Source organism: Heteronotia binoei, chromosome 5, assembly GCF_032191835.1.
Source record: "Heteronotia binoei isolate CCM8104 ecotype False Entrance Well chromosome 5, APGP_CSIRO_Hbin_v1, whole genome shotgun sequence".
NCBI lineage: Eukaryota > Metazoa > Chordata > Lepidosauria > Squamata > Gekkonidae > Heteronotia > Heteronotia binoei.
Genome location: NC_083227.1, coordinates 59,943,713 through 59,971,378, shown reverse-complemented (window position 1 = coordinate 59,971,378; position 27,666 = coordinate 59,943,713). Strand labels below are relative to the sequence as shown.

General features: G+C 42.6%; 1 protein-coding gene across 1 annotated transcript; it reads left to right on the top strand.

The window, feature by feature from the left end:
- Nucleotides 1-1,987: 1,987 nt before the first annotated feature.
- Nucleotides 1,988-18,914, top strand: PROK2 (prokineticin 2). The gene is made up of 3 exons (XM_060239550.1): nucleotides 1,988-2,220; nucleotides 13,845-13,970; nucleotides 18,650-18,914. Exons 1-3 carry the CDS (start codon nucleotides 2,149-2,151, stop codon nucleotides 18,770-18,772), a joined length of 321 nt encoding a protein of 106 aa, XP_060095533.1. The 5' UTR covers nucleotides 1,988-2,148; the 3' UTR covers nucleotides 18,773-18,914.
- The last annotated feature ends 8,752 nt before the right edge of the window (nucleotides 18,915-27,666 follow it).

Below are 27,666 nucleotides of genomic sequence, written 5' to 3'. Positions count from 1 at the left end.
TCATTGTGAAGGACGGGGAATAAATCCAAAATCACCATCTCCTTCTTCGCACAGAAATACAAAAAAATACCCCCCCAAAATAATATAAATGCAGTGAATAAATATTTAAATATTATTATTGCATTAATAATTATTATTACGTTAATATTACATATTATTGTATTATTAAACATGTTGATAGCACTGGTAAATGAAGAAATTGTAGACTGCACACTTAGACTAAACTAAGTGGTTGATGTTTTCTGCTTACTCAGTTTGGACCTCTTCACAATCCACTTTGTTTTTTATTATCTTCAATAAAGTTCAGCACAATCTTAAAACAGAGTTACAGCCTTCTAAGCCCATTCAACTGCCTTAAAAGTTTAGGGCTGATTTGTTGGTGTCATCTGTAAACTTGGCTGTGCCATTGTGCACATTTGTTTTTAGATGACTTATGAACAAATTAAATAGCGCTGGTCCCAGTACTGACCCTTGTGGAACTCCCCATTGCTTCTCCCCACGCTGTGACCATTGTCCATTTATTCCTACCCTCTGTACCCTGTCATTTAACAATTTGTAGTCTATGAGAGGACCTCTCCTCGACTAAAGCCAACAATTCTAAGTTTATTCAGAAGTCCTTGGTAAAGGACTCTGTCAAAAACTACATAACTATTCCATAACTAGTTGGCATGCCAGAGACAAATCGCTCCACCAACTAAAAACATCCAAGTACACATCTACCAGATCAACCTTATTCATGTGCATTAACACTTTTGAAAATGTGAAAAAGTTGATGAGGCAGGATTTCCTTTTACAGATTCCACCCTGATTATTCCTCAATATTCCTCCTCTATTAGTTTAATAAGTCTTGCTTCATTAACCATTTCCATCAGTTAACCCAGAACTCTATCCTAACTGCCCTATAATTTCCAGAAAGTACTCTGGAGCTAGGAAGAGGAGGAAGATTTAAGATACTGGATTTATATCCCGCCTTCTGCTCCGAATCTCAGAGCGGCTCACAATCTCCTTTATCTTCCTCCCCCACAACAGACACCCTGTGAGGTGGGTGGGGCTGAGAGGACTCTCCCAGCAGCAGTCCTTTCAAGGACAGCTCCTTGCGAGAGCTATGGCCATTCCAGCAGCTGCAAGTGGAGGACTGGGGAATCAAACCCAGTTCTCCCAGATAACAGTCCACACACTTAACCACTACACCAAACTGGCGTTACATTTGCCATTTACAGAAGATGTTATATTTGCCATTTTTCAGTCCTTCAACAGGGATGCTGTCTTTTTAGAGACCTATGCTGAACAAGAAACAAGAGAACTGTATGACGTCAATAACAAAGAATCACTTCCTTGAGTAGAGATTTTACAATCTACATAATTCAAGAAAGGAAAAACCATAGATAGGCAATGGAGGTGAGACTAGTGCCAACAACCTTAGCTGTGCGATAGCACCTTATAAGCAAGTTCCCTGCATCAAAGTCCTTGGGCAACTGTTTTGGAATTACTACTTGAACATATGAAAATGGCATACATTAAGTCAGACCCTTCTTCTGTGGAAGTCTTGGCTCTCCAAGATCTCAATTAGAGGTCTTCCACATTACTTCTAACCTGATACTTTCCACGACTTGGAGATGCCAGGGATTGAACATGGGACCCTCTAGCGTGCAAAGCAGGCGTTGTACCACTGTGTCTGGTCCCCTTCTCACAGCACTATGTTTGTGGCACTTTTGTACACATTTTCAGGGTAAAAATGATTTAAATTCTCGTTAAACCTCACACTTGAGAGATACGGACTTGTTGGAAGACTCCTTCGTGGCTCTCATGGCGAAGGGGAGATTTGAGCCTGACTCTTATTCGAAGCCGTTCTCTTCCGTGGCGAGAATTTCGGCTGCATGTACTTTGGCTGTCCACTCGCGTGTCTCCGTGTGTGTCTTTTGTGCGCCTGTGAGTGTTCCTCTCCCCAGCAGCAGCGTTGCAGGGATAGGTGGGTGGGTGAGTCATCTTTCCTTTGAATGGCAGCCCCGAGCTTTATAACGGCTGGAGCGGCCCGGGCGCCAGCTCCTCGTCTCCAGTTTAGCTACTGCCCGGGGGGAACCCCCGAACCGAGTCTTCAGGCGCCCACAGCTGCGGACGGACGCCGCCTTCCAAAGAAGAGAAAGCGCCATGAGGAGCCTGCGCTGGCCTTCCCTCCTCGTTCTGCTGCTCACAGCGGGGGACTCTGCGGTCATCACTGGGGTGAGAAGGGCCACCTGTCGGAGCAGGGAAGCAGCCTCCTCCGCGCCACCCATTGGGGCTTTGCACGAGGCACGGAAAAGCACTCCGCTGCTCGCGGGCGGGACGAGTGTGCGTGTGCGGTGCTGTGTCCTGCAAAGCGGTTTTGGCGGGAAATTGGGGACCGGGCGAAAAGCGCTAGCCGCAGCAGCATGGGGAGGCAGGGCCGGGCTAGCCGCGTGCGTCAACGAGAAGGAAGGCGCCGCGGTGTCACTGGGTTCTCTTCTTGCCGAGTTTATGAGGGGGCGATATGTCATTAAAAGAGGGTCTTCTGTGTGCCGCGCTTGGTGATAACGCGGGAGGGAGGAGGCGACCTGCTCTGGGCTGTTCTCTTCCTGTGGCGCCGTTTTTTCTATAGGAGGCGTTTCTGTGCCTTGGTCCTTGGGGGAGAAGGCAATTTCTCATTTGGCGCACACACGCAGGGTCGGTGCTGGAAGCAGTCGAGTCTCGCTTTTGCTTGTAGCAGGACGAGAACGACAAGGGCGTGGTTGTCATTTGGATGGGCGGGAAGCTTAATTTGCCAGGATGGCTTCTTCCCCGTATGGGATTTTGTGTGTGCCTCGAGGAAGTGTCTCAGGGGGTTGGGAAGACTCTTGAGTGTTCCACGGGTGGGAACGCAGGGAGGCTGAAGTTTACTGGGCGAAGGAGAGGCTGGATCCTAAAGAGGCCAGTAGCACCTCCGCGACTAACAAGATTTTCGGGGTATGATGAAGATCTTTCGAGAGTCAAAGCCGCCCGCTTTGTTGGTTTCTGAGGGGCTACAGGAGTCGAATCTAGCTCTTTCGATGCAAACCAATAAGGCTGCCCTCTAAAACTTGATCCTAAAGCAGAGGCACAAGATTGTGGGGATGAGGCGATGGTTTAGGACTAATCCCCGGAGGGCTGCCAGCCTCCAGGTATGACCTGGAGATCCCCTGGAATTACAACTGATCTCCAAATTACAAAGATCACTTCCCCCAGAGAAAATGGCTGTTTTGTAGAGTGGCATTATACCCTGCTAAGCTCCCTTTGCTTCCCAAACCCCATCCTTCCCAGATTCCACCCCCAAATCTCCTTGCCTGGAGTTGGCAACTCTAAAACCAAAAACTTGAGGGTTCTGTAGAGATATTGGTTACCAGGGCAGTTTAATCAGAGGAGATCTGGTGCCACTGGAGGAAGGGTGGGTGGGTGGTAAGTGTCTATGAATTTACTTACTGGTGTGGCTGTTTTCCCAGGGGCCAGATCTCCAAACATACCCAGGGGAGTTGCTTCCACACTCTTAAAACCTGTCAACAGCAGAGCCTTTGGGGGGTGGGGGGGATGCCTGCGCTGCCCTAACCTGCTGCTGAAGCCTTTTTACCTCTCCAACCCCAATTGTGCCTGATCTGGAAATTGTGGGAATAGATGAGGGAATTAGGTTTGGAGATTTCATGTCAATGCCTTCCTTTATTTTTGAGGAAATTGCTGCTTTGGGTGACATCTTACATGAGAGCAGTCTTTTTTCCTTCAGTCCACAAGCCAGTCTTTCCATTACAGAGAAATATTTAATGAGGTCTGTAAGATATTCTACCACTGAGGAAGTGTCCCTTCAAGAGAGACTTCTGCACGTTTTCCTGTTGCCTTGCCAATAAACTATTTACATAATTGATTATATACAAACCAGGAAAAGAAAACAAAAGCTTCAGCAACACAGTAAGAGGTTAATTTTTTTTAAAAAAAAGCTCCCACCAGGTATTTATCAGTTTCCACGGAGACCAGAAATCAAACTGAGATTTTCTATACTGGACACATACATTTCTTTGTGCCTTTAAAAAATAATAATAGGCTACTGCACTTATCTGTCACCTACATCTTCTTCTGTTAAAAGACTTGTCTCCTTCCTTAGGATTATGGTGATGAGTCTCCAAATATATTACAGATCTTTTCTGTTCAACATTGTGCCTTACTCTTGAGATGTTTTACAATTTTTACACATTTTTTGCAATTTTCTTCTATTGTTTAACATAGGTTTTAATTTTTAAGCTGAAGCTAGCAAAAGCCAGTGAAAGTTTTCTTCCAGAAGAGGGGGCGGGGGAAGATAGAAGTCAGAAAGCTGAAGGACATTTAGTCCTGTCAGTAATTCAAGATGATGCCACTGGGATAATGAGAATGGTTGAGGGGGATTAGTATAACCCATGTTGCAGGTACTCCTTTCTGCCATCCAGCATAATACATATCTGTTCAAAGATGCATATTGTCCTCCTCTTCTACTGTTTGGTTATTACTAGTACTTGTGGCTGGGCTCATAAGACTGCAATGCCAATTTCATACCTAGTTCTTCTACCCAATGCTCCTCAGTGTTAATGTACTGTTGCTATGGTCTGTTTTCTGATGTTACAGAGGGACATGTAATAATATTGATGTAAATAGGGTGGTAAACCAATAGGAAAGGAGATTCACTCAGCAGAAGAAATTTTTACACATATGAGAAGGAGCAATGTGTACAGGAGAGGATAAATTGGCAAGGAACTAGTTTATGCTCTGAGGACTCCCCATTAATGAAGTAACAGGAGAAATAATCGCAGTTTTACAGTGCAGGGTTATACAGGGTTACACCAGCTCTGTACAGAGTTACACCCTTCTAAACTCTGTTTAGGATGGTACTGTTAGAGTCTTATTTATATTTGGGGAAAATACTGTCTTTGCTTCCTAGGCTCATTTGTAATGCAGAACTATTAACCCTGTTAAATATAAATTATTCACTAGGAATAATTAGGGCATTTATGTATATTTCTGAGTATATTGTGTTTATGTAGGTAGCTGCAGGTTTACAATACACACACACAAGCTGGAATGTGGTTGGATTCAGTTGGAGTGCGGCACATGGTAGAGTGGTTAAGCTCCTTTTGCCATGCAGTTTGAAATATGTCCCCACAATTTCTGTTGTTTATTTTTAAAAATGGTCTTAATGCTTTTTAGACCATCCTACAATCTAAACAGCAGAAAATTAGAAATGTGATTGGTGGTTTCATTGCATTATATAAAAGTTAAGTGGATACCAATTTTAAGTTCAAATGTATGTGTGGGGAGTAATGAAATTTTTGTCTGAAATCTGTCTTATTTCAAAAATGTATACTTTGGTTAGGTTGGAGATTTTGAGAATGTAATTGATCCAATCAAGTTGTCTTAAGAGCAGCTATTTAAGGACTGGATCACTGGAAATATCTTTTATAGATTTTTAAGCTGCCTGATCTATGATTTTGAGAAAACTGTCATCTGGAGAAGAAGATATCTCTCTCTCTCTCTCGGCTTGGCTTCGCGAACGAAGATTTAAGAAGGGTGCAATAGTCCACGTTTGCTGCAGGCTCGCTGGTGGCTGACAAGACCAATGTGGGACAGGCAGGTCCGGCCACAGCGGCTGCAGGGAAAAGTCTGATTTAGGGTTGGTCCTGTAGCAGTGCGATTCTTCCTCAATCTCCTTTTGTCCTCAAGACCAGCTATGCGTGCGTTCTCAAAGGAAGAGACAGCCTGGTGGATGGTGTGCCTCCATGCTTTGCGATCTGAGGCTAGGTCAGACCACTGGTGATGGTTGATGTGACAGGTGCTAAGGGATTTCTTCAAGGAGTCCTTGTACCTCTTCTTTGGTGCCCCTCTATTTCGATGGCCGGTGGAGAGTTCGCCATACAGGGCAATCTTGGGAAGGCGGTGGTTTTCCATCCTAGAAATATGCCCTGCCCAGCGCAGCTGCGTCTTCAACAGCAGTGCCTCGATGCTGGTAACCTCTGCCCGCTTGAGGACTTCAGTGTTGGTCACAAAGTCACTCCAGTGGATGTTGAGGATGGTGCGAAGGCAGCGCTGATGAAAGCGCTCAAGGAGTCGCAGGTGATGACGGTATAAAACCCACGATTCGGAGCCACAGATGAGGGTTGTCATCACAACCGCTTTGTAAACATTGATCTTTGTGCCTTTTTTCAGATGCTTGTTGCTCCACACTCTTTTGTGCAGTCGGCCAAATGCATGGTTTGCCTTTGCCAGCCTGTTGTCAATCTCCTTGTCGATCTTGGCATCTGAGGAGATGATGCACCCCAGGTAGCTGAACTGCTGGACTGTCTTCAGAACTGATTCACCCACAGTGATGCAGGGAGGGTGATAATCTTCCTGGGGTGCAGGCTGGTGGAGAACTTCTGTCTTCTTCAGACTAACTTCTAGGCCGAATAGCTTGGCAGCCTCTGCAAAGCAGGACGTCATATGCTGCAGAGCTGATACCGAGTGGGAGACGAGTGCAGCATCATCAGCAAACAGTAGCTCTCGGATGAGTTTTTCCGTTGTCTTGGAGTGTGCCTTTAGTCGCCTCAGGTTGAACAGGCTGCCATCGGTGCGATAGCGGATGTAGACACCATCGTCCTCATCTAGATCTACTGCGGCTCTTTGAAGCATCATGCTAAAGAAGATCGTAAAGAGAGTTGGCGCGAGAACGCAGCCTTGCTTTACACCTGTGCCTATTGGGAAGGGCTCCGAGAGGTCGTTGCAGTGTCTGACTTGGCCTCGCTGGTCTTCGTGTAGCTGGATGATCATGCTGAGGAACCTTGGGGGACATCCTAAACGTTCCAAGATTTGCCACAGGCCTTTCCTGCTAACGGTATCGAAAGCTTTGGTAAGGTCGACAAAAGTCACATACAGAGCCTTGTTCTGTTCCCTGCATTTCTCTTGGAGCTGCCTGAGAACAAATACCATGTCGGTGGTGCTCCTGTTAGCTCTGAAGCCGCACTGGCTCTCTGGGAGGAGTTCTTCTGCAATGGTGGGCACCAGTCTGTTCAGGAGTATTCTGGCAAGGATTTTGCCTGCGATGGAGAGCAGGGTTATCCCCCGGTAGTTGGAGCAGTCTGACTTTTCCCCTTTGTTCTTGTATAGGGTGATGATGATTGCATCACGAAAGTCCTGTGGTAATTTGCCTTGTTCCCAGCAGGTGACAAGTACTTTGTGAAGTGAGCTATGTAGTACTGTGCCCCCATGCTTCCAGATCTCTGGTGGAATTCCATCAACTCCTGCTGCCTTGCCACTTTTCAGTTGCTTGATGGCTTTAACAGTCTCTTCTAGGGTGGGGATCTCATCCAACTCTGTTTTCACCGGTTCAAGTGGGGTGAGGTGGATTGCTGAATCTTGAACTACGCGGTTGGCACTGAAGAGAACCTGAAAATACTCCGACCACCGGTTCAATATGGATGCCTTGTCTGTGAGGAGCACTTGGCCGTCTGCACTATGCAAGGGACTCTGAGCCTGATATGATGGACCATATACTGCCTTCAGGGCTTCGTAGAACCCTCTTAAATCACCAGTGTCTGCACACAGCTGGGTTCTCTCTGCAAGCTTGGTCCACCACTCGTTCTGAATGTCTCGAAGCTTGCGCTGGAGGTTGCTACATGCAGCGCGAAAGGTTGCTTTTTTCCCAGGACAGGAGGGCTGAGCAAGATGTGCTTGGTAGGCAGATCTCTTTTTTGCCAGTAATTCTTGGATCTCTTGATTGTTCTCATCAAACCAGTCCTTGTTCTTCCTTGTGGAGAACCCGAGGACTTCTTCAGAGATCTGCAGGATGGTAGTTTTTAGGTGTTCCCAGAGTGCTTCTGGAGAAGGGTCTGTGGGGCAACTGAGGTCCTCAATTCTTGACTGGAGTTTTGCCTGGAAGGCAGCTTTAACTTCGGCTGACTGGAGGCTGCCAACCTGAAACTTCCTCCGAGGGATACCTCCTCTCCTGGGTGTGGGTTTAAAGTGAAGACGGAGATTGCAGCGTACAAGACGATGATCCGTATGACATTCTGCGCTGGGCATTACTCGGGTGTGTAAGACATCTCGAAGGTCTCTCTGGCGCACCAGAATGTAGTCGATAAGGTGCCAATGCTTGGACCGTGGGTGCATCCAGGTTGTCTTCAGACTGTTCTTCTGCTGGAAGATAGTGTTGGTGATGGTGAGCTGGTGCTCCATGCAGAATTCTAGCAGGAGGCGCCCGTTGTCATTGCAGTTGCCAATGCCGTGTTTGCCAAGTACTCCTTTCCAGGCTTCCGAGTCTTTACCTACTCTGGCATTGAAGTCGCCAAGGATGATCACCTTGTCCTCTGTAGGGGTCTTCCGTACGAGGTTGCGTAGATCAGCATAGAACTTGTTCCTTTCTGCAGGATCTGCTTGGAGGGTTGGGGCATACACACTGAAGAGTGTTGCATGCTGCTTGTTTTGAAGTGGGAGGCGCATGGACATGATGCGATCTGAGTGACCTGTTGGAAGGTTTTCGAGTTTGGAGGCAATGGAGTTCCTGACCATGAAGCCAACGCCAGAAAGGCGGCTCTCAGCCTTTGACTTACCCAACCAGTAGAGGGTATAGCCAGCACCGTGTTCTTGAAGACTACCTTCCTCAGGGAAACGGACCTCGCTGAGAGCTGCTATGTCGATATTCAACCTGAGAAGTTCGTGGGCAACTAGAGCAGAGCGTCGTTCAGGGCGACCACTGCCTACTGTGTCAAGCATGGTTCTGATGTTCCAACACGCAAGCTTTAGTCTTTGCACACTTTGTGAGGCAGGTGCATGCCTTTTCTTTGTTGTTATTTTTCGACCGCAAGTAAGGATGCCCGTTGACCGCGGCTAGCCAACTGGGGTGGGGGAGACGAGCTTTGTTTAGGCCACCTTTTCTAGGCCCCTCTCCGTGTGGAGCAAGCAGTGCTGTCCCTAGATAAGGCTGCTTGGTCGTTCAGGGTGCTGCCGAAAGATGCTTTCGTCTCCAGGTTAGCATCAGGCGACCAATATCCTGAACCGCCTACATGCAGGATCGGGACTGCGGCTTCCAGTGGCACCTTCCACCTGCCGTTTCGCCCCTTGCCTATCGCTGCAGGACTTGATGCGTTGTGGGTTGTGTGTGTGGATATGCCCTTCAGGCCTGCGCAGAGGAATTTTTTAGGTGAAGCGCAGTGTGCGCGGTACTGGCTCCACCCTTTCACCTGGGGGTCATCTGCCATGGCCCAGTAAGCCGGGACGCCGGCAGTGAGTCCTCCAGGTGGTAGGTGTTACATTAACGAGCTCTATCTGCCCAGGTTTGATGTTAGAGTTTTCCTTCTCTTAGGCTGACGAGGTTGGTGGGCCCAGCCTGCCCATCCGGTTATACCGCCGGACACTTCGGTCGCACCATGACGTAGCAAACTCTGTGAAAACGGGGGGGACCAGCGAGAAGGTGTTGCTACGGATGCAGTAATGCAGGAGAGGCCATTGCAGTGACCATCTGCCAGGCATAGCCAGACAGTGACCACGCGGCGTTCACTACACCGGGAGAGGAGAGGCTATGTATTGCGCATGCACTTTCCCTGGGGGGGTAGGATTCCCAGAGGGAGCCCACCCCCCACCACCCTCACCTTTTTGGTGCAACTCAAAAAGGTAAAGGTAGTCCCCTATGCAAGCATCAATTGTTTCTGACTCTGGCGTGATGTCGCATCGCTACGTTTTCACAGCAGAATTTTTTTTACGGGGTGGTTTGCCATTGCCTTCCCCAGTCATGTACACTTTCCTCCCAGCAAGCTGGGTATTCATTTTACCAACCTCGGAAGGATGGAAGGCTGAGTCAGCCTTGAGGCAGTTACCTGAATCCAGCTTTCGCCAGGATTGAACTCAGGTCATGAGGAGTGGGTTCGGACTGCAGTACTGCAGCTTTTCTACTCTGCACCACTGGGCTCTCTGGTATGGTGCAACTGGAGCATCCTATAAAGAGAGAGGTCATCTGGAAGAACTGGGAAGGAGAAGATAAAGTAATGTAGACAAGGAAAGGGGACAAATTCCTGTCTTTCATGTTCTACTTGAAGATGACTCAAAATATCTGCAGAATTTAAATGACCACTGAATATGATACAATACATTGAGTACAGTATAATTCAAAATGAAACCGCTCTAGTACTTCCTTCATGCTCTGTCCTAATTTGATTTTAAAATTGGATTTCTCTACATTCAGAACTACATGACAGTGATTCATAGATGCAGACAAACAGTACAATGAAGCAAAACCCCAAACCCTCTGCCTTTTGTTTGTTGTCAAATTTATAACATTGTGATTTTAAAACTGCTTTCCAAGAGTGAACAAAAGTACAGCTCTTGACCAGTGGTCAGCGAGGTTCTCTGGTGAGCCATTTCCTGGGATTTACATAAAAACAATCCTTTGACTGTATTTATGTATTAGATTTGTACCCCAGAACAGCTCACATTCTTTGTAAGGTATAACATTATTTTAAAAAATTAACCCTTTCAATTTAAAAATTAGAACCATAAAATAAAGAACTTGTGAGTAAATATGTGAGTGGGCAGAGTGGAGAACAGATTGAAAAACAGAATTTTGAAATGCTGAACTCCAACACATACAAATTTAAACCACAGAAACAAAATACAAATTTAAAACAGCCCCACACAAACAGCACACTGATGAAGGGAGAGGTAGAATGGACATGATGGTGTAAGACTATTGCATTAGGGACAGGGAGCCTGTCGTGCCTGTAGTCAGATTTGAGTTGTGAGTTCTTCTGTGAATGCAGTGTGTGAGGTATCTGATTCAGATCAGGAGTTCGATATGTGTAAATTGGTTCCCTCCTTCATACTATTTTCCCAGTCTAAACTGGTCACCAGCTGTGGGGAAATGAGGAAAACTTATGTCACTTCTCACCATTACAGAGGCTGGAAACCTCAAGTTCAACCTGTGTACCCTCTAATGTGTGAATTGACATGAAATGGCAGAGGCAGGCAGGCAAAGACATCTCCACATGCCTGCTCCTGGTTCAGCTCAGACTTTTCCATTTCCACATGTGTTATCTTCCCTGAGTAGCCCTGTAGCCAGGATTTTTTTCCAGGGGTGGGGGTGGAAATTAAAGAAAATTAAATTAAGCCACGCATTTCCACCTCACCTTTTCTGGGCAGTTCATCTCCACCCACTACAGTTAGCTTGTGGAGTGCTCAGTTTGCAAACCACAGTCTGTCACAAACTTTTTGGCGCTGAATGAACTGTTTATAAGGTTCATGGCACAGTGGAACTCACGGGGGGTCTCCAGCTGACTCTCCTTTACCTGCCCTCCAAGTATGGTAAGGATTGGATTTAGGGGTCCAAATTACAGGCGCCTCCCCCAAAGGTGTCCCCAGGAAACTACTTTCTGGGGAAATGACAGGTTCAAGAGTGTATAGAGTGGACCCTGTGCAATCAAGAAGCATCAAACTCACAGGGGACTTCCTCCCTGATGCTCCTCTATGTGCCCTCCAAGTTATGTGCAGATTGGACTCAGAAGATGCCCCTAGGAAAAATGTCCAACACAGGTTCAAAAGTGTATAAGAAAGCATGTTATGCATAGCAATGCACAGGGAACCACCCGGCTGCCCTCTCCTCTACAGTCTCTCCAGGTTGGGGGCAGATTACATTTCTGGGTTACCAGCTATTGACCCCTCAAAAAGGTCACTGTGCTCTCTCTGGAAAGGACAGGTGCAGTTATGGGAGTCTATGGAATGGCTCAGGAACAAGCCAGTGACACCAACTCACAGGGACACTTCACCTGGGCAGGACCCCCCCACCCCAGCCAGACAGTGGAAGCAAGGCAAGCATCCCCCCTATGCTCACAGCCCCCCCCCAAAAAAAAGTCTCCAAAAGCAGGTTCTGAAAGACAGATTCCCCAGAGTTCTGACAGAGGCTCCCCAGAGTAACCCCACGACAGCTTGACAGGTACCCTACCCTCATCATGTGGGCAAAGGAAGCAGAGGAGTGGCTTTTGAAGTAAGCTCTCAGGATTGCTCCCAGTACTACAATATGCTGGAAGAACTGCCTTATTCTAACACAGTTTCTCTCAATTTTAGGAGAGAGTCTAAGATGTCTTGTTCTATTCCTCTTCAGCTACTCATGTTACTTTAGTGCTTCATTCTGACGAATCATTACATACAGCAGCTAGCTCTACAAAAAGAACTGTGTGAGGATCTCTGCATACTCAGCAGACAGCTGGTATTAGAAAATTACCTATAATGTTATAGAGAATCCGATATCAGTAACCCAGTATCTCAGGAACAATAACTCACTTCTCACCTATTGTGTTGGTATTGATTTGCATGCAGAGCATTAAATCTTCCACAGGCAAACTTGAATTTAGCCAAGATTGAATTAAGATGTGCCATTTTAAGCACTTTTCAGTACTTTGGCTATAGAGGTGCCTGTGCTAAAAAAAAAATATGCAGCCCTAACTATGCTTCTACTTGGTTTCTGAATCAATTGAGGTCCATGCAGCAAGGCCCAATAAAAAGGCTTAGAAGTAATTGTACTTAGTTTTGTACTTGATATTCTTGTTTTCATTGTAAGACACTGGGTTGTTCTGGTACTTTCTCGAGCACTGGAGCTGAGGTTGCACTGCCACTTGGGACTGGTGCAAGCAGCCAGAGTTGCCCAACTTCCCTGGATCTTGGGGCTGGATGCAATTCCTGAGATTTCTGCCTGGATCTGTAAGGAAGGATACAACCAAACAGACAGTAGAGGGACATCTCAAATGGTCACCCTACCGTAGGGGGGGGTGGGGTGTGGCTTTTGATGCAGGTTAGCTGCCTGCAAGCACTTGAAGCCTGTACCATAAAGAAACGAGGAACCAGGAGGAAAAGGCAGGGAAGAAAATAAGAGGGGAAAATGAAGTAAAAAGAGAAGACTAAGACAAGGAGGGGGAGAGTTGGATCACAAAGCAAGACAGAAGACCCAGGGGGGGCTAGGAGAATCTAAAAGAGAAAAGGCAAATGGCAGAGAAGCTGGAGGAAGGGAAAAATTTGATTTCGCAGCAACCCTAACAGAAAGGAGGGCCTCTTTGCCTGAGATAAGAGCAATTCTGAAAGAAACTCATATGACCAGTTAAAGCTCAGATTGAGGTGATTTCTCTGTATGAACTGCAAATAAATTACACATTAATCTGAATCATATTTAATAGCAATAAAAAGTATTATGGCTCAGCTCCAGCTGAACTTAGTCACAAGCCTCACTGATTTCTGTGGGACCTGACTAACTGTAGCTGAACTTATGCTAGAATCTGCTATAGTTAGCTTTACCTCATTAAGGAAAAAAATTGATCATTAACAGTATATGATATATATTTTACAGTTAACTAAAGACAAGGTGTTTAAAGATTGCCTAACAAGTAGGGTTGCCAAGCTCCAGATGGAGCCTGGAGATGCCCTGAAATTACAACTGATCTCCAGACTAGAGAGAATAGTTCCTTTGGAGTAAACAGCAGCTTGTGACAGTAGACTGGATGGCATTGTACCCTGCTGAGGCCCCTCATCTCCCGTAACCCTGACTTCCCTTGGCTCCACCCCCAAGTCTCCAAGAATTTCCCAATCCAGAGTTGTCAGGCCTCTGAGTAGCAAGTCTAACCTAAATACTTCAATTTTATGTTTTTAAAAAATAATCCTACTGGCTCTAATGATCATGCGAACATCCAAGCATAATTTAAGATAACTGATATTCTTGTTTCTTTCTACAGTCCTGCGATCTTATGTAAGCAAAGCCCATTAAAATACATAAGAAGGTAATGGAATTATATGGAGTATTTTTAGCATGGTTTTGTTTATCTAATACTGTGTATCTCTTTGTTATATTTAAGGCTTGTGACAGAGATCTGCAGTGTGGTGGAGGTATGTGCTGTGCCATTAGTCTCTGGATCCGAAGTCTTCGAATGTGTACACCAATGGGCAGCTTGGGAGAAGACTGTCATCCTTTGAGTCACAAAGTTAGTCTATTCTGGTGCCTTGTGTGATACTGTAACTGACAGGGTGGAAGGAAACAGGAATATATTTTGTTGGAAGTCAAACTGCAGAAAATATTATCCATTGCAAAAGTGCAGGATTTTATATACATATATATAAGCCAGTATGTATATATAAAACCCAGTTGTCAGCGTAGTGTTCATTGAGATTCCAAAACAAAAGAACTCTTTCTTCAGAAATAAGTTTCTTTATTGGATACACAATGTTTCTACTGGAGAAGACCATTGAAAGTGATAACATACATTGGATGGGTACTATCATATATTGGGGGTACATCAAAGGCAGGGCTCTTTAAATCACTTCTTAAAACAAAAGTTGCTTTCTCCCTCAGAGGTGCTTGATTCACACACTTGCTATCTGTCTTTCCTGAGTCTACCCACACTCCCCCTTTCACTTGGCGGCCTTGCCTGGCCTGGGAAACGGCGCGGTGTCTCTCTGTGTTCTGCCAGCCGTTTATTACCCCTGGCGCCCAAGGCCTCCCTCCCTCTGACATACCTTGCATTCTACTACAGGGCAAAAAGGTTAGTCTTAAACAAATAAACAGTATAGGCAATATGGTTAGTATCGATAGGAAGCGATTGAACACAAGCTGACACCAGTAAGTTGCCTCTTTATGAAAATAGCATCATAGGAACTTATGCAAATAAATATATTACTGTCAGTACTATTCTGCAGAAGGTCTTGAGGTAAAACAGACTGTTTTTCTTGTATTATAAAATACAATAAGCATTTTACAGCGAAAACTATATTTCCTCTTGTCCCTTGAGATACCCTGTAATAATTCTAGTCATGATTTCTACAGCTGCTGTTCTTTTGAATAAGCCAACTGCTCAGATAATCAAAAGCTCATTGCTCCTCCCTGAAAAAGAAATCAGAATACTTTCCCTCACTTAAATATTGTCTGCATAAAATGAAGTTTGATACGCCACTCTGCGTAGACACTGGAGGCTGATGACCTTCATATTCACTGTGCTCTCTTTGGATCCATGCTTTCCATCAATCACTTCTGTCAACCACAATTATTACTGAAAGGTTCTCTTGTAATGCCTGAAGATATAAAATATTAACCAAAGGGATTTTACTTCAGTCTGAGTTTGCAACAGCTCCCCTCATGTTTCTTTTTAGATGTTTTTTTTTAATTTCATGAATTCCCTAACCAACTTGTTATTTTAGGCCTTTGAAGCAACTTTCATTCTTTAAATTATGAGCATACTTATTACCTGGTGGAATGAGAATCTAACTCTCCACTATCCTATATCTTGTCAGTAATATTTGTTGAAATCATCCCTTGTAGATGCAATTGGTCTCACAGCTGCGCCCCACCTCTTCTTTTAACCACAGCCATAGAGGACTCACTATGGCCATGCACCTTCTCAAAATAGGTGTGAAGTAACATATAATTAAGATAATTGCCTTCTCCATGATACCCAGACTATATTACTTTAACTTGCTCTATGTAGGGCTTCCCTTGATGTTGATCCAGAAATGCAACTGGTCCAGAATGTAGCTGCGAGTATTGTCACTGGGACACCCTTTAGAGCACATATCCAACTGGTGCTCTATCGGCTGCCTTGGCTCCAGACTGAAGACTGGATCAAGTTCAGGGTTTTGGTCTTGACCTTCAAAGACCTTAACAGTCATGGACCACCTTTCAGGACCATCTTTCCTGATATGTCTCCCACAGAGCATAATGCTTGAGTGATCAAAATCTGTTGGTGATCCCCAGTCCAAAGGGCATCCAACTGCCCTTGACCAGGACCAGGGCCTTTTTGGCCTTAGCTGCAGCCTGGTTGAACACTTCTCCAGGACAGATCAGGGCCTTGCTGGATCTGGTACAGTTCTGTAGGGCTTTCAAAACAGAGTAGTTCCACCAGGCCTAAGATTGAGGGCAGTATTGGGTGCTTAGCCATTAGGTACATCAAGTTTTGGCCTCTCTTTTCTTCCCGTTTCCCCCCTTTCGTCCCTTCTTCAGATGTTTTATATTGCCCCTCAGTAAGAGTTTTATGCATCTTAAATTGTACATAAATTATTTTATTGATTTTGTTATTAACTTATGTTGTATTTTTGAAGGTTTTATTGTATAGTTATGAATTATTGTCACCTGCTGTGAGCTGGTTTTGGGGAGAGTGGATTAAAAATCAAATTAAAAAATAAACAAGGAACTTTCCCCCCCTAAAGACCCAGCTCAGTTCCATCTACTAAACTATCAGTAGAACTTTCTTCATCTTTTAAATAGTGTTCTTAACAGTGATGACCATGTTATCTCCAATATAAAATAAGGCATCAGCAAGTCCAAAATGATAATTGTTTTATACCCTGTTTGCATACCGTACGCTAGTATGAAAGGCTACTCCTGCCCATAGCTACTTTACATAAGAACAATTTATTCTTATGGACTTTCTACAGGCTTTTAAATTTGTGAAGGTCCTGTGCTTCCCTCTAAGCACTTTTGTACCCATTCTATGAGATGAAGAGCGGGGCTAATAACTTCCTGTTTGCACCTCTCTGACCAGATAGTCAAGCAGCAGCAAGAAGAGGTATCACAGAATATTTTCATAAGCTCCTAGAATTGCTCAAAATGACAAGCATTTAGTGTCCTCCAGAACAAGTCTTTGCAGTTAAATGGCCTTAAATTGAAAATGGCTGTTACATTCAGGATTTTATTTTTCTTTAAATATTATCCATAGAAGGTTAAAATATTATTCCAAGTGTTAAGCATTTAGGTTTGAGCATTTGTCTGCAGGTCAGGTACAAAGGAGACATCTTCAATTTTTATTTTCCCACACTGCCATACCACTGAATTTAAACTTGATCTGCAAGGACAAACTTAAATTGAAAGGCAATTTTGTCTTCATACTAGATTAGCCTTGGGCGTCCTTTGTTAAATCACACATGGCAAGCTTTTAAAGTGGACCCCCAGCAGATATAAGCTGATTGGAGATCACTAAAGGCATATTGCTTAAATCAGAACACAGTTTAAATTTTAGCCTCTCAGATAAGACTGCAAGTTGTTATTCATTTAACCCAGCTACCGCCTCTAGAGGTTTTTTTCCCCTTTCTAGTAAACGAAATAAAATATTATTTGTGTTCTTTCTGTAAAGAGAAAAAGATTCACAGCATGATGCCTTTGCAACAGCCATACAAGAAAGAAACACATTGGTCTTTCAGAACAAAGTCAGAGAGAGATAAAATTGCTATTGTCCACACTGAAGATTATGCTTTTATAATCAGTCAATTCTGGATACATGATTAGGGATGACCAACTCTCTGAAGTGTGACTTGTGTTAGGGTACTATCAGGCATCATGATAGAAAGCTCTTTTGTTTGTAGATGACATGTTTGCACTGGATGTCCACTTTGAGGGTCTACATAAACCTTGAAAACACACTTAATACAAAGTATATAAATAATTGAGAAAATTGTAGCAAATGTGGCGCAGAAACTGGGGTCTCTAAAGCGTCTGTGTAGGAACAGGAGAACATGCATGGCATAGGCAGTACAAAGTTGTGGCATGCTTAAAAAGGAGCAGGAATATCCAGAAGTCTGATTAGCATGGGATCAGACCTGCATGACTGTTTCTTTTCTCACTGTATAGCATACAGCTTCTTGCCACTCCTACCTCAGAATCTGGAGGCTAGAAGACAGCGTAATTTTACCACAGCATAGGGAAGAGACCTGCTGTGATATTCTCTAGAGTGACACTTATCTTATACATTGGACTTGACTTGTAGCACACCTGCCATAAAGTTTGGCTATCACTGACAAGACTGATGCATGCCAGCATCTGTCCACAGTCCTTCTGCTTCCCTCATTATGGGCTAATTATGAATTATGCTGCAATAAATAAACAAAAGTCCAATCAAATGTCTATCTGTGTTTACACAGGTCACAGCATAGCAAAAGGAGATTCTAATTAGAGTTTGGCTGAAAAGTATGGTATAATGCTGTGTATATAATACAGTCCTAAACTTTTTGCTTGAACACAATGAGCTTACTTCTTTTTTATGGGGCCAAAGTATTCCAAACATGAACAAAGATTTATACATTTAGAATCTTATGTACTGAAAGTCATGACAAAGTATGTAGAGTATGTCACCTTCATTAAATGAATCCTGCCTGTGCAGCAGTACAGGTTAGATTGTAGATAAGATTCTTTCCAACACTTTGAATAATGAAGAAGACAGCTCCAAGTCCTCAGATGATCCTGTTATACCTCTTCATTTTTGTAAGAATGCACTGAAAATAATGACATTATAATATGACTGATGATCATCTTGGAAGGCCCTATGGGAAATAAAGAGCCATAGATACGAAAGAATCTACCAACTCTAAAAGGCTTTGGATTAGGCCCCTACTAAAGTTATATTTTTGATTATCATTATAGCAATCTTTACACTTTTGTTATTATGGTTAATTGCCCAGACATGATAATGTTCACAGTATGCAGTTAACAAAAAGTATCAGTACAGAAAAATAGAGCAAAATACCTGCACTTTGAAGGTAAAATGCTATGTCAAGCATCCCCATCAGACAGTTTAATACACCAAGATGGATAATTTTGTGTAATGGTGAGCAGTGATGTTACCTATTACTTCGCTTTCTTCCAGTTTTCATTTCTTTAACTTTGGATATTTACTTGCAGGTTCCATTTGGGGGGAAGAGAATACATCACACCTGTCCATGTCTACCTGACTTGGCCTGTGTCTGGATTTCCCCTAGCAAATACAAATGTTTACCAGATTTCAAAAATGAAGTATTTTTGTAGCAAAATTCATTGTGAATATTTCTGTGCTAATTTATGTATTGAGGTCCTTAATTGTTATTGTGAATAACTTATTTGCCAGAGAATATTTGTAACATAATTTCTCAACTAACAGATCTTAACACTATTGAGATACTGGCCTGTATCCAACCACATTACGAAACTTAAGAGCATTTTAGTTTCTTTAAAGAGAGGCTGACATTTTTCACTGATTCCCCCTACCACTGTAGCCCCCCACTATGTTACTTCTGGGGGTCTACTGATTTATGTGAAAAAAATTTCAAGGGGCTGGGCTGGAATGGGGAATCAGCAAAAATCACTTACTCTTAAAAACTCTTAAAGTGCCATTAAGTTTTCTTAACTACATATGTGGATACAAGGGCCCATACTAAATAGCAACCAAGATATTTGAGATGAGTGGTTATTGGGCAGCTCTTTATATTTTCAAGCGGACAAGGTAAAATATACTAAAGTAGACTTGCACAATGTATTTATTTAATTTTTACAAGGCTTAGATCTCTTCCTTCAGTTCAGTCAGGGCCACCAAGGCAGCTAATGTGACTTGTCAATCCAAACTCAGCCCATTAGAGGTCCAGTAAATCTCTTTGTTTTGGATGCTTACCTGCAACTACAAAAGCATGCAAGTAAATGGCAGGCCCCCCCCCCCTCAAATATATGGCTAGTAAAATGCATTTGGTTTGTGGGAAGACAAGTCATACTGGTCTTATGATTAGTTACTCTGTTAAAAGCTGGTAGACAAGAATGCTCAAGCTGGTCACCCAGAATTACCAAGTCATTTTGCATAAATTTAACCAAAATTGTTATTGTTTTAAGCTTTATTAAATATTAATTACAGCAAAACCAGGCTAAAAATAATTGTTCTGAATTGTTACACTTTGTAGTTGCCAAAATAATTAAAAGTTGTGCCTTACTACTGTGTTTGGCAGTGTGCGTAGTTTTCCTCCAGCTCAAGAAACCTTACTTTGGTGTTCCAGAGGCAGGCTCCACATTTAGTTGAGGAGTGGTAGGCTACAACCCAGTGTCCTGTGGTACCATAAAAACTTTCAGATTTACAGTGCAAGCAGAATTCAGTGCAAGCAGTGCAAGTACAAGTTAAACAAAGTTCAGTGAACTTAGAATGGTACAGCTCTGCTTACAATGGCACTACTTGGCATACACTATCATGAACCATCACCCATTTTGTCCAATGCACACTAACATGGCTAATCTGGAATCTATCCTTTGTTTTTGTAATTATATTATTTTTAAGATTAGACAACACATTGTTCTAAAGGTTTTGAAGTGTTTTTACATTTTTTAAAAAATTACATTTGCACCACAGCACTTAAAAAGATGTTTTAAAGAATCTAATAATTGTTCGGAGGAATGAGAAGAGAAAGAATTGTTTGTGTTTTATCTGGCATAAAGTAATAGATCATCTTAGCTATATGTTCAAAGTGTACTTTTCATTTTTAAAAACAACAAAGTCTATTGAACTTGAAAGTCTATTGAAGTACCTGACTTCTTGTTATGTAAATATAATGATATTGCTGTGTAAGAATTCTGTATCAGAATAATGGCAGTATGGCATTTTATTTATTTTAATATTATATCATTATTTTTGCACCATGGTCTTTTATTATATTTTATGAATTGTTATCTATCACCACTAAACTAAATATAATTGTTCCAGGCAAAAAATGAAAACATATATTTCAAAGGAATTGTATTAGCAAATTTGATATATAGTTCAAAAGACATGAAGCTTGACTGAGGAAGAAATGAAGGCACTTCCTAGGTATAGGCCATAGAGAGTCAAAATTGTAAAGCTGGAGACCTCCTAAATCTAGCTGCTTTTAGTTCCCATTTTAAGAGAATTTTATTGAGGAACCTGGCTCCTCCCACCAATACTTTCCTTTTCTTTCAGTGCAATCCTAAGCAGCATTACACTTCAGTGACTTCAATGGAGTTGGAAAGGTGTAACTGTGGTTTGAATGCACTAATTGTTTTGAGATTAGTGACCTGATAAGTGCCTCTCCCTTACTACAATGTGGTCTAAGCAACTGAGCAAAATTCCTTCAGTGCTACTGAAAACAGAATTTTCCTTCCAATTCATGTGAAACTCAAAACCAAGGTTCCATGGGGGAGCTGTCCAGCTAATAAAATATAAACTTCCTTTGTGGATAGCAGGTCCATATGGAGAAGAAAATGGCAGTAATTTTATATTAATCATATCTGGCAGTCACAGATGGATTCATTTACATCTAGGCAGTGCTAGGGCTAATGGGTTGCTTCCAACCAAATTTTCAGCAGCCAGAAAAGGAATGAGGAGTACCTTCTGACCACCAAAAATTGCTCTGCTGGAGATCATGGTACCTGCATAGACAAAAGTCATGTGAGATAGGGGCTGTGATAATGACGGGAACTGAGCAGGGCTAAGTGAAAAAGCTGACTGGATCCAACCCAATCACTTGAGGCAATCTTAATGTTAGTTCAGGTCATTAGGCCCCAGCTTACACAATCTGCAGAATCATATGGAAAAGTTGGGGAATGCACATTTCAGTTTCCCTACCATGACAAAACAACATATCAGGAAAAGTTTAGTGTGAACACCTTGTCATGCTCAATGCTTTCCATACTTGAGATTGTATTTTGCATTGGGGGAGAGGTTTATCCAGAAAAAGCTTCACCATTTCATTTTGCCGATTTTCTAAACTGGCTAAGATCAATGGAAAATATATTCATAGCTTGCTTTTATTACCTCAATACATTTAAAAGGAAGCAAGGGATGGAACATCTAGGCCACTTCCCATATATTTCTACCCATGAATACTTCATTTGTGGGGAATTCTGCATTAGTTATCACTGGCTTAAATCAATTTTAGACCACATATGGGAGGAAGGCTAGTGTATGCTGGCAAAAAAACCCCAAAACCCTATAGTAGTACTAGACAGTGACTTACAAATATGCACTTGTATTTTTTTTCTTCAGTTCTAGAAATGAATTAGTCTCAAAGTAATTTTGAAATAGTAATTTTGAAATACTATAGGCTTAATAGTCTATCTTCCCTTGAATTGTCTATGTTAATAAGACTGGTATTTGAAAAATGCATCCTTCTAGTAAACAATTTAGTGGGTCCTTACTTGGTTGTTCTTTGTTTAACTGAATCCTCTACCATTCTTTTTGTAAATGTCTGGATATATGGAATAATGTTAATATACTCCAATGAGGTCATTCCTCAGATTCTAAGACGTATGTTGTTTTCCATATTGTGTGAAAAGAACCAGATCCACCAGCCTACAATAAACCTTATAGTGGAACAGCCATAAATTTGTTTTGAATTCATGGAACGATGAAAGAGTTTAGCCATGTGCATTATTTCACATAGATCATATTTGTCAGGGCTAAAACTACCTTTCATTTACTGGCAAATCATTTTTCACACAGTCATTCACTGTTGACTGCTGAGTCTTCACTGACCCATAGAACTCATCAGCTCAAGGTGTTTGAGAATGTTCTTTCCTCTCTGCAAGGAGCCAATGCCAGTAAATAACATGTGTGGAAATAACAGATCACAAAATTAAGGCCCCTTCATGTGTTAAGTGGAGCAACATGTATCTGAAAGTGTGTATAACAGCCATTTCTTAAGGTTCTAATGGCAGAGGGGGCTATTTACACATGAAACAACAACCTGACCATCTAGTTCTGTGATTTTCACCCCTGCCTTGACAACACAATCTTTTCAATGTTTGTAAGATTCTGCAAAACAAAAAAATGCATTTCACTTCATACACACACACACACACACACTAAGAACAGGACACTTTGTGAAGAAAAATACGGGCTCTAGAAAAAGGATCTGGGTGAATGTTCCCCCACCCACCTAACTGAAGGCATTCACTCTCCCCACCACCTCCAGGGGATCTGATCTCTGCCATCTGGAGAACAGTTGTAATTCTGAGTGATCTCCAGCCTTCACCTGGAGATTGGTAATAGTGGCTCCTCAGGAGGAAATGGCTGATTTGGAGGGTGGAGTCTATGGCATTGTACCTGTTTGAGGTCCCACCCCTCCTCAAACCCACCATCTCCGGCTCCACCCCTCAAATCTCCAGGAATTTTCCAACCTGGAGTTGGCAATTGCTAAGTCACATTGGCTGTCATAGGGGGGCTGTTCCAGAACAGGGGCAAGCAGCCAAGCCTAATTATGTCATGGTAGTCAAAAGAATAATTATGTGGATTGTGGGGGCATGATAATGGTCACACAAATGCTGAAGCTCAGCATTCCTTTCGTTTGCAGTACATTGTTGCTGCTGTTTCCGGTCAGAGGTGGCCAGACTTGCTTAACGTAAGAGCCACATAGAATAAATGTCAGATGTTTGAGAGCCACAAGACATGAATGCAAGGGAAAGAAGGGAAGGGGAGGGAGGGAGAAGTGGAAAGAAAGCAACTTTAACTGCATTCTCCAAGCCCCTCTGTTGGTTGGCTTGGTGAAGGGATTTAAGTATACAAATGCCTTCTCCAAGCCGGCCAATGGGGTGGTGGGGGCTTCAAGAGCCACACAATATGTGAGAAAAGCCACATGTGGCTCCCAAGCCACAATTTGGCCACCCCTGGCTTAGCCCTTTCCCTGCTGATCATTTTCCTGCTCTAAACATACACACCCCATTAGCTTTCCTCCCCTATCAGCTTTTCAACCACAAATATACATTTTAAATCCTCCCCAAATGTTTGAAGCATGATCTGAAGCCGAAAAACAGCAAATTTAAAAAATGGCTACAAACGTCTTGTTCTGCTACATTTTTGCACATACACCCATTCCAAATCTGCCCTTCTTTTTAAAATAAGCCATTTGGACTTTTAATCTTTAAGATAGGGCTGTAAGACTTTTTATCTTGAAGAAGAACAAAGGTGCAAGCAAGAGGCCTTAGAATGTGGTCATACCTGGAACTATACGTTATCACTGTATCTCATTATGTTGACAAGGTTAATGAGATACAGTGATAACATAGAGTTGCCTGTCCATCGTTTTGATGTTTTCCACAAAATTCAACTCCTGGCCACTCGTGCAAGGGAAAGAATTCTTAGGATCCAAGACAACATATTTACTATTTTGAAATTCAACTAAGAAAAAGGTAATGTTTTGGAAAAGGAATTTGTACCTAGCCACTAATAGCAGAAACACCCAACAATTTCCCTCAGGTATCTTTGTCCCTATGCAGTTGTGTATCCAAATGTCCAAGACTGCACTAATCCTGAAGGACCAAAGCTGTAGCTTTAAGGTACTGCTGGGTCATAGTCTAAAGCTGGAGGTGCAGCTCTCTTCCATAGCATTTAGCACCCTCTTTTCCATAACATTTGCTTGATACATTAACTATGGCCTTCTTTGAAAAGTGTGATCTGTCCATGTTCTGATCATATCTGGGTGAGATTACTATAATGTTGGTTACCATGACGTTGGTTTGGACGACTTCACAAAATTGAGCAGCCAGGCTCCTGTCAGGGGTCATATTTATGCTAATAATGGTATGTAAATAGCAGGAACAATAAATAAAAAAGGAAAAGAAGAGAGACAAGCAGAATGGAAGTGCATACTTTAACTTGGTTTGGGGCCCTGGTTTAAAATCATCTTGCTATTTTTCTAACTTTATAAATGGAAGGATGCATTTACCTTACTGGCATATATTGTCTTGCAAATGAGATGCTTAAAAAAAAGGTGAACATAAGCTGCCCCATTAATTCCTTTGGATCTTGAGCTGAGTGACACATACCACATGATATAGCTTTTTGGCTTAGCAAAGCTTGTATTGGAGAATGGCTTCACTGAACCCAATAGGTATATATTCAATCACCTAAACTTGACCAGAAATTTGGTATCCATCATTATAGAATATGTCTCTAGTGTGCCTTGTATTTAGCCTTGTCAACATAATGAGATATGTATAGTTCCAGGTATGATTGCATTCTAAGGCCTCTTGCTTGCACTCCTGTTTTTCCAGAATATGTGTATACTACACAGATGGATCTTCAGAAGAAACAGAGGGGCTAAAACTCTTCTAATTTAAATAAGAATTTGATCTTGACATGGTGGAACATGCTTTTCCAGGAGGTTTGTTTGCTAGCACAAGAATGAAAAAGAAAAAACAAGATTTTGCATTTCTAACTGTATGGACGACAAATCAGTTGATACAGCTGGTGGTATCGGACTTCTCAAAACTTTTAAACTAATACTTTAACAAAAATTGAAAAGAATTTTTTCCCCATAACCATACTTATCTAGCAGATATTTATTCAGCTGTTTGTCCAAAGATCTCAAGTTTCCTCTTTCCCCATTGCATACTTACATCAACCCTGTGAAATTATTGGCCCACAGTGACCTACAGTGAACTTTGTGACAGAGTGTATCTGAATCAAGATCTTTCAACTTCTGGACTTCCGGGGTTGGAAAATGGCGAGCTGAGTTGCTTTCCCTAACAGGGGCAGCTTGGCACATCTGTTCAGGGTAGTAAAAGGCAAATTAATGCCTTCTGCCTACATTTCTCAGCTAGAGAATTGTCCAAGATATGCACAGATACTTTGAGGAGACTTACCTTGGCTGAAAGGGAGTCCTGGGTGGGAGGGCTCCTTTGAGGCTTTGAGGGATCTCCAGAGAGAAGTTGCATATTCATCATCTGCAGAAGTTTCTAGAGTCATCAATTTGGCATAAGCTCGACAGGATCCAAACCTTCTTTTACAATTTTAAACATCTAATCTACAAAGGACTAGTGTTGATTTGGATAAACTACGGGGAAAAGGTACTGATTGCTATCTCTTCATTCCGGGAATAATTAAAGTTAAACAAAACAAAAGTAAAAGGTGGGAGTTGGAAATACTGAAAGCCTGAAAGGAGAAGATAAGGGGCTAAATTTGAACTTTGTAAACTTAAAAGACAGTGTTAAAAGAAGAAAGGAATTGTTTAGTCTATCTGTGGTTGAGGAGGCAGCTCCATCATTACAGATCTGCAGCGTTCACAGTCAACACAGGAAATACGTCAGATATCGTGAGATTTCTCTACCAGTGAAACGAGATTTGAAGGCAAGAAAAGCAGGAAGTATTGGAGAAAGAAGAAGGAAGTCAACGAAGTAAACAGCCTACTCTAGGATTATAATACCAGAGAGAAACATCAGTGGCCATTGTTGTTGGGAGGACTAAGTTTTAACATCGTTTTTAAAGTGACTGGGACATTAAAAATTGGTGAAATTAACAGATTTGGCAATTAAAAAATTACTACTGTTGGATAGTAGATAAGAAGACTTGAACTGGTAAAAGGGAAAAAAGATTTTTTTTTTTTTAAAGTGACGCAAAAGTTGCAACCACCATTTTGGGAGAAATAAAAGCTTTAAACATTAATATCTGATCCTGGGAGGCTCAGAGGACAGTGAAATTGGGTGCATTGGAAAGGGCAAGCTTCACTTCATCAAACCTGATGGTTCAAATTTAATTTGGTGAGATCAAAATTTTTGATCTTTTTTTACATGTCAGACCCAAAACAAACTCATACTAGGTCTGCTTCAATAGAGAAAATGAAAGCCCAATTAGATGCAATGGAAGCTAGGATAATGAATGGGGTGAAAGAAATGATAACTGTCTCTAAAAAATAATAATAATAATAATAATAATAATAATAATAATAATAATAATAACTTTTAATTTCTATCCCGCCCTCCCCGCCAAAGCAGGCTCAGGGCGGCTTACAACATAAAATACATTATACATCAGATTACATAAATTGCAAATAAAATCCAAGTTAAGACAAATTACAAGTTAAAATTTACAAATTACAATGGTGCTAAAACATTCGATCTTCAATAATTCCATAAAATTCAGTAACCAAGAGCACTTTTTTAGAGGCATTTCCTAGTTTATCATTGGTTGAAGGCTAGTTTATAGAGGTGGGTCTTACAGGCCCCGCGGAACTGTTCCAAACTCCGCAGGGCCCGCACCTCTACCGGGAGTTGATTCCACAGCAGTGGAGCAGCAATAGAGAAGGCCCTATCTCGGGTGGCCTTCAATCTGGCCTCCCTTGGCCCAGGGACGGTCAGCTGGTTTTTTCCAGCCGACCGCAATGCTCTTTGGGGCTCATATGGGGAGAGACGGTCCTTCAGGTAGGCAGGTCCTCGGCCATATAGGGCTTTAAAGGTGATAACCAGCACCTTGTAACGAACTCGGTATCCCACTGGCAGCCAGTGCAGTTCGCGCAGCCCCGGCTGTATGTGCTCCCATCTTGGGAGTCCCAACAACAGCCTAGCCGCCGCGTTCTGCACCAGCTGCAGCCGCCGAGTTCGGCACAGGGGCAGCCCCATGTAGAGAGCGTTGCAGTAATCCAGTCTCGAGGTGACCGTAGCATGGATCACCGTTGCTAGGTCACGGCGCTCTAGGAAGGGGGCCAACTGCTTCGCCCGTCGGAGATGAAAGAACGCGGACTTGGCAGCGGCCGCTATCTGTGCCTCCATTGATAGTGAAGGCTCCAGAAGAACCCCCAAGCTCTTGACCCTATGTGCCGCTTTCAGCAGCACACCGTCAATAAATAAGAAAAGAAATAAGAAATAAGAAAGGATACTGAGGACTCAAAAAAAAAAGAATTAAAAAAAGAAACAGAGAATCTCAGAAATGACACTGTGGTAATAACAAAGAAAGTACAAGAAGTGGAAGAGAGAGTGAAAACACATGACTCCACCTTGTTAAAATTACAAGAAAAAGTGACAATTCATGACTGCAAACTGATGGAAACTCAGATCTATCTGAGAGGTATACCTGAAGATGAAGAATCAGACCTGAAAGAATACATAATTAAAATAATTGCAGAATTTTTGGAGGAAGATCCTGAAGCGAATAGAAATATGTATGACTATATGTATAG

Bases quoted from the DNA above. Each gene is read 5' to 3' on its own strand.
- PROK2 (XM_060239550.1), top strand. From the start codon at position 2,149: ATGAGGAGCCTGCGCTGGCCTTCCCTCCTCGTTCTGCTGCTCACAGCG. The intron at 2,221-13,844 runs GTGAGAAGGGCC...GTTATATTTAAG, and splicing joins ACTCTGCGGTCATCACTGGG to GCTTGTGACAGAGATCTGCA. The intron at 13,971-18,649 runs GTTAGTCTATTC...ATTTACTTGCAG, and splicing joins GTCATCCTTTGAGTCACAAA to GTTCCATTTGGGGGGAAGAG.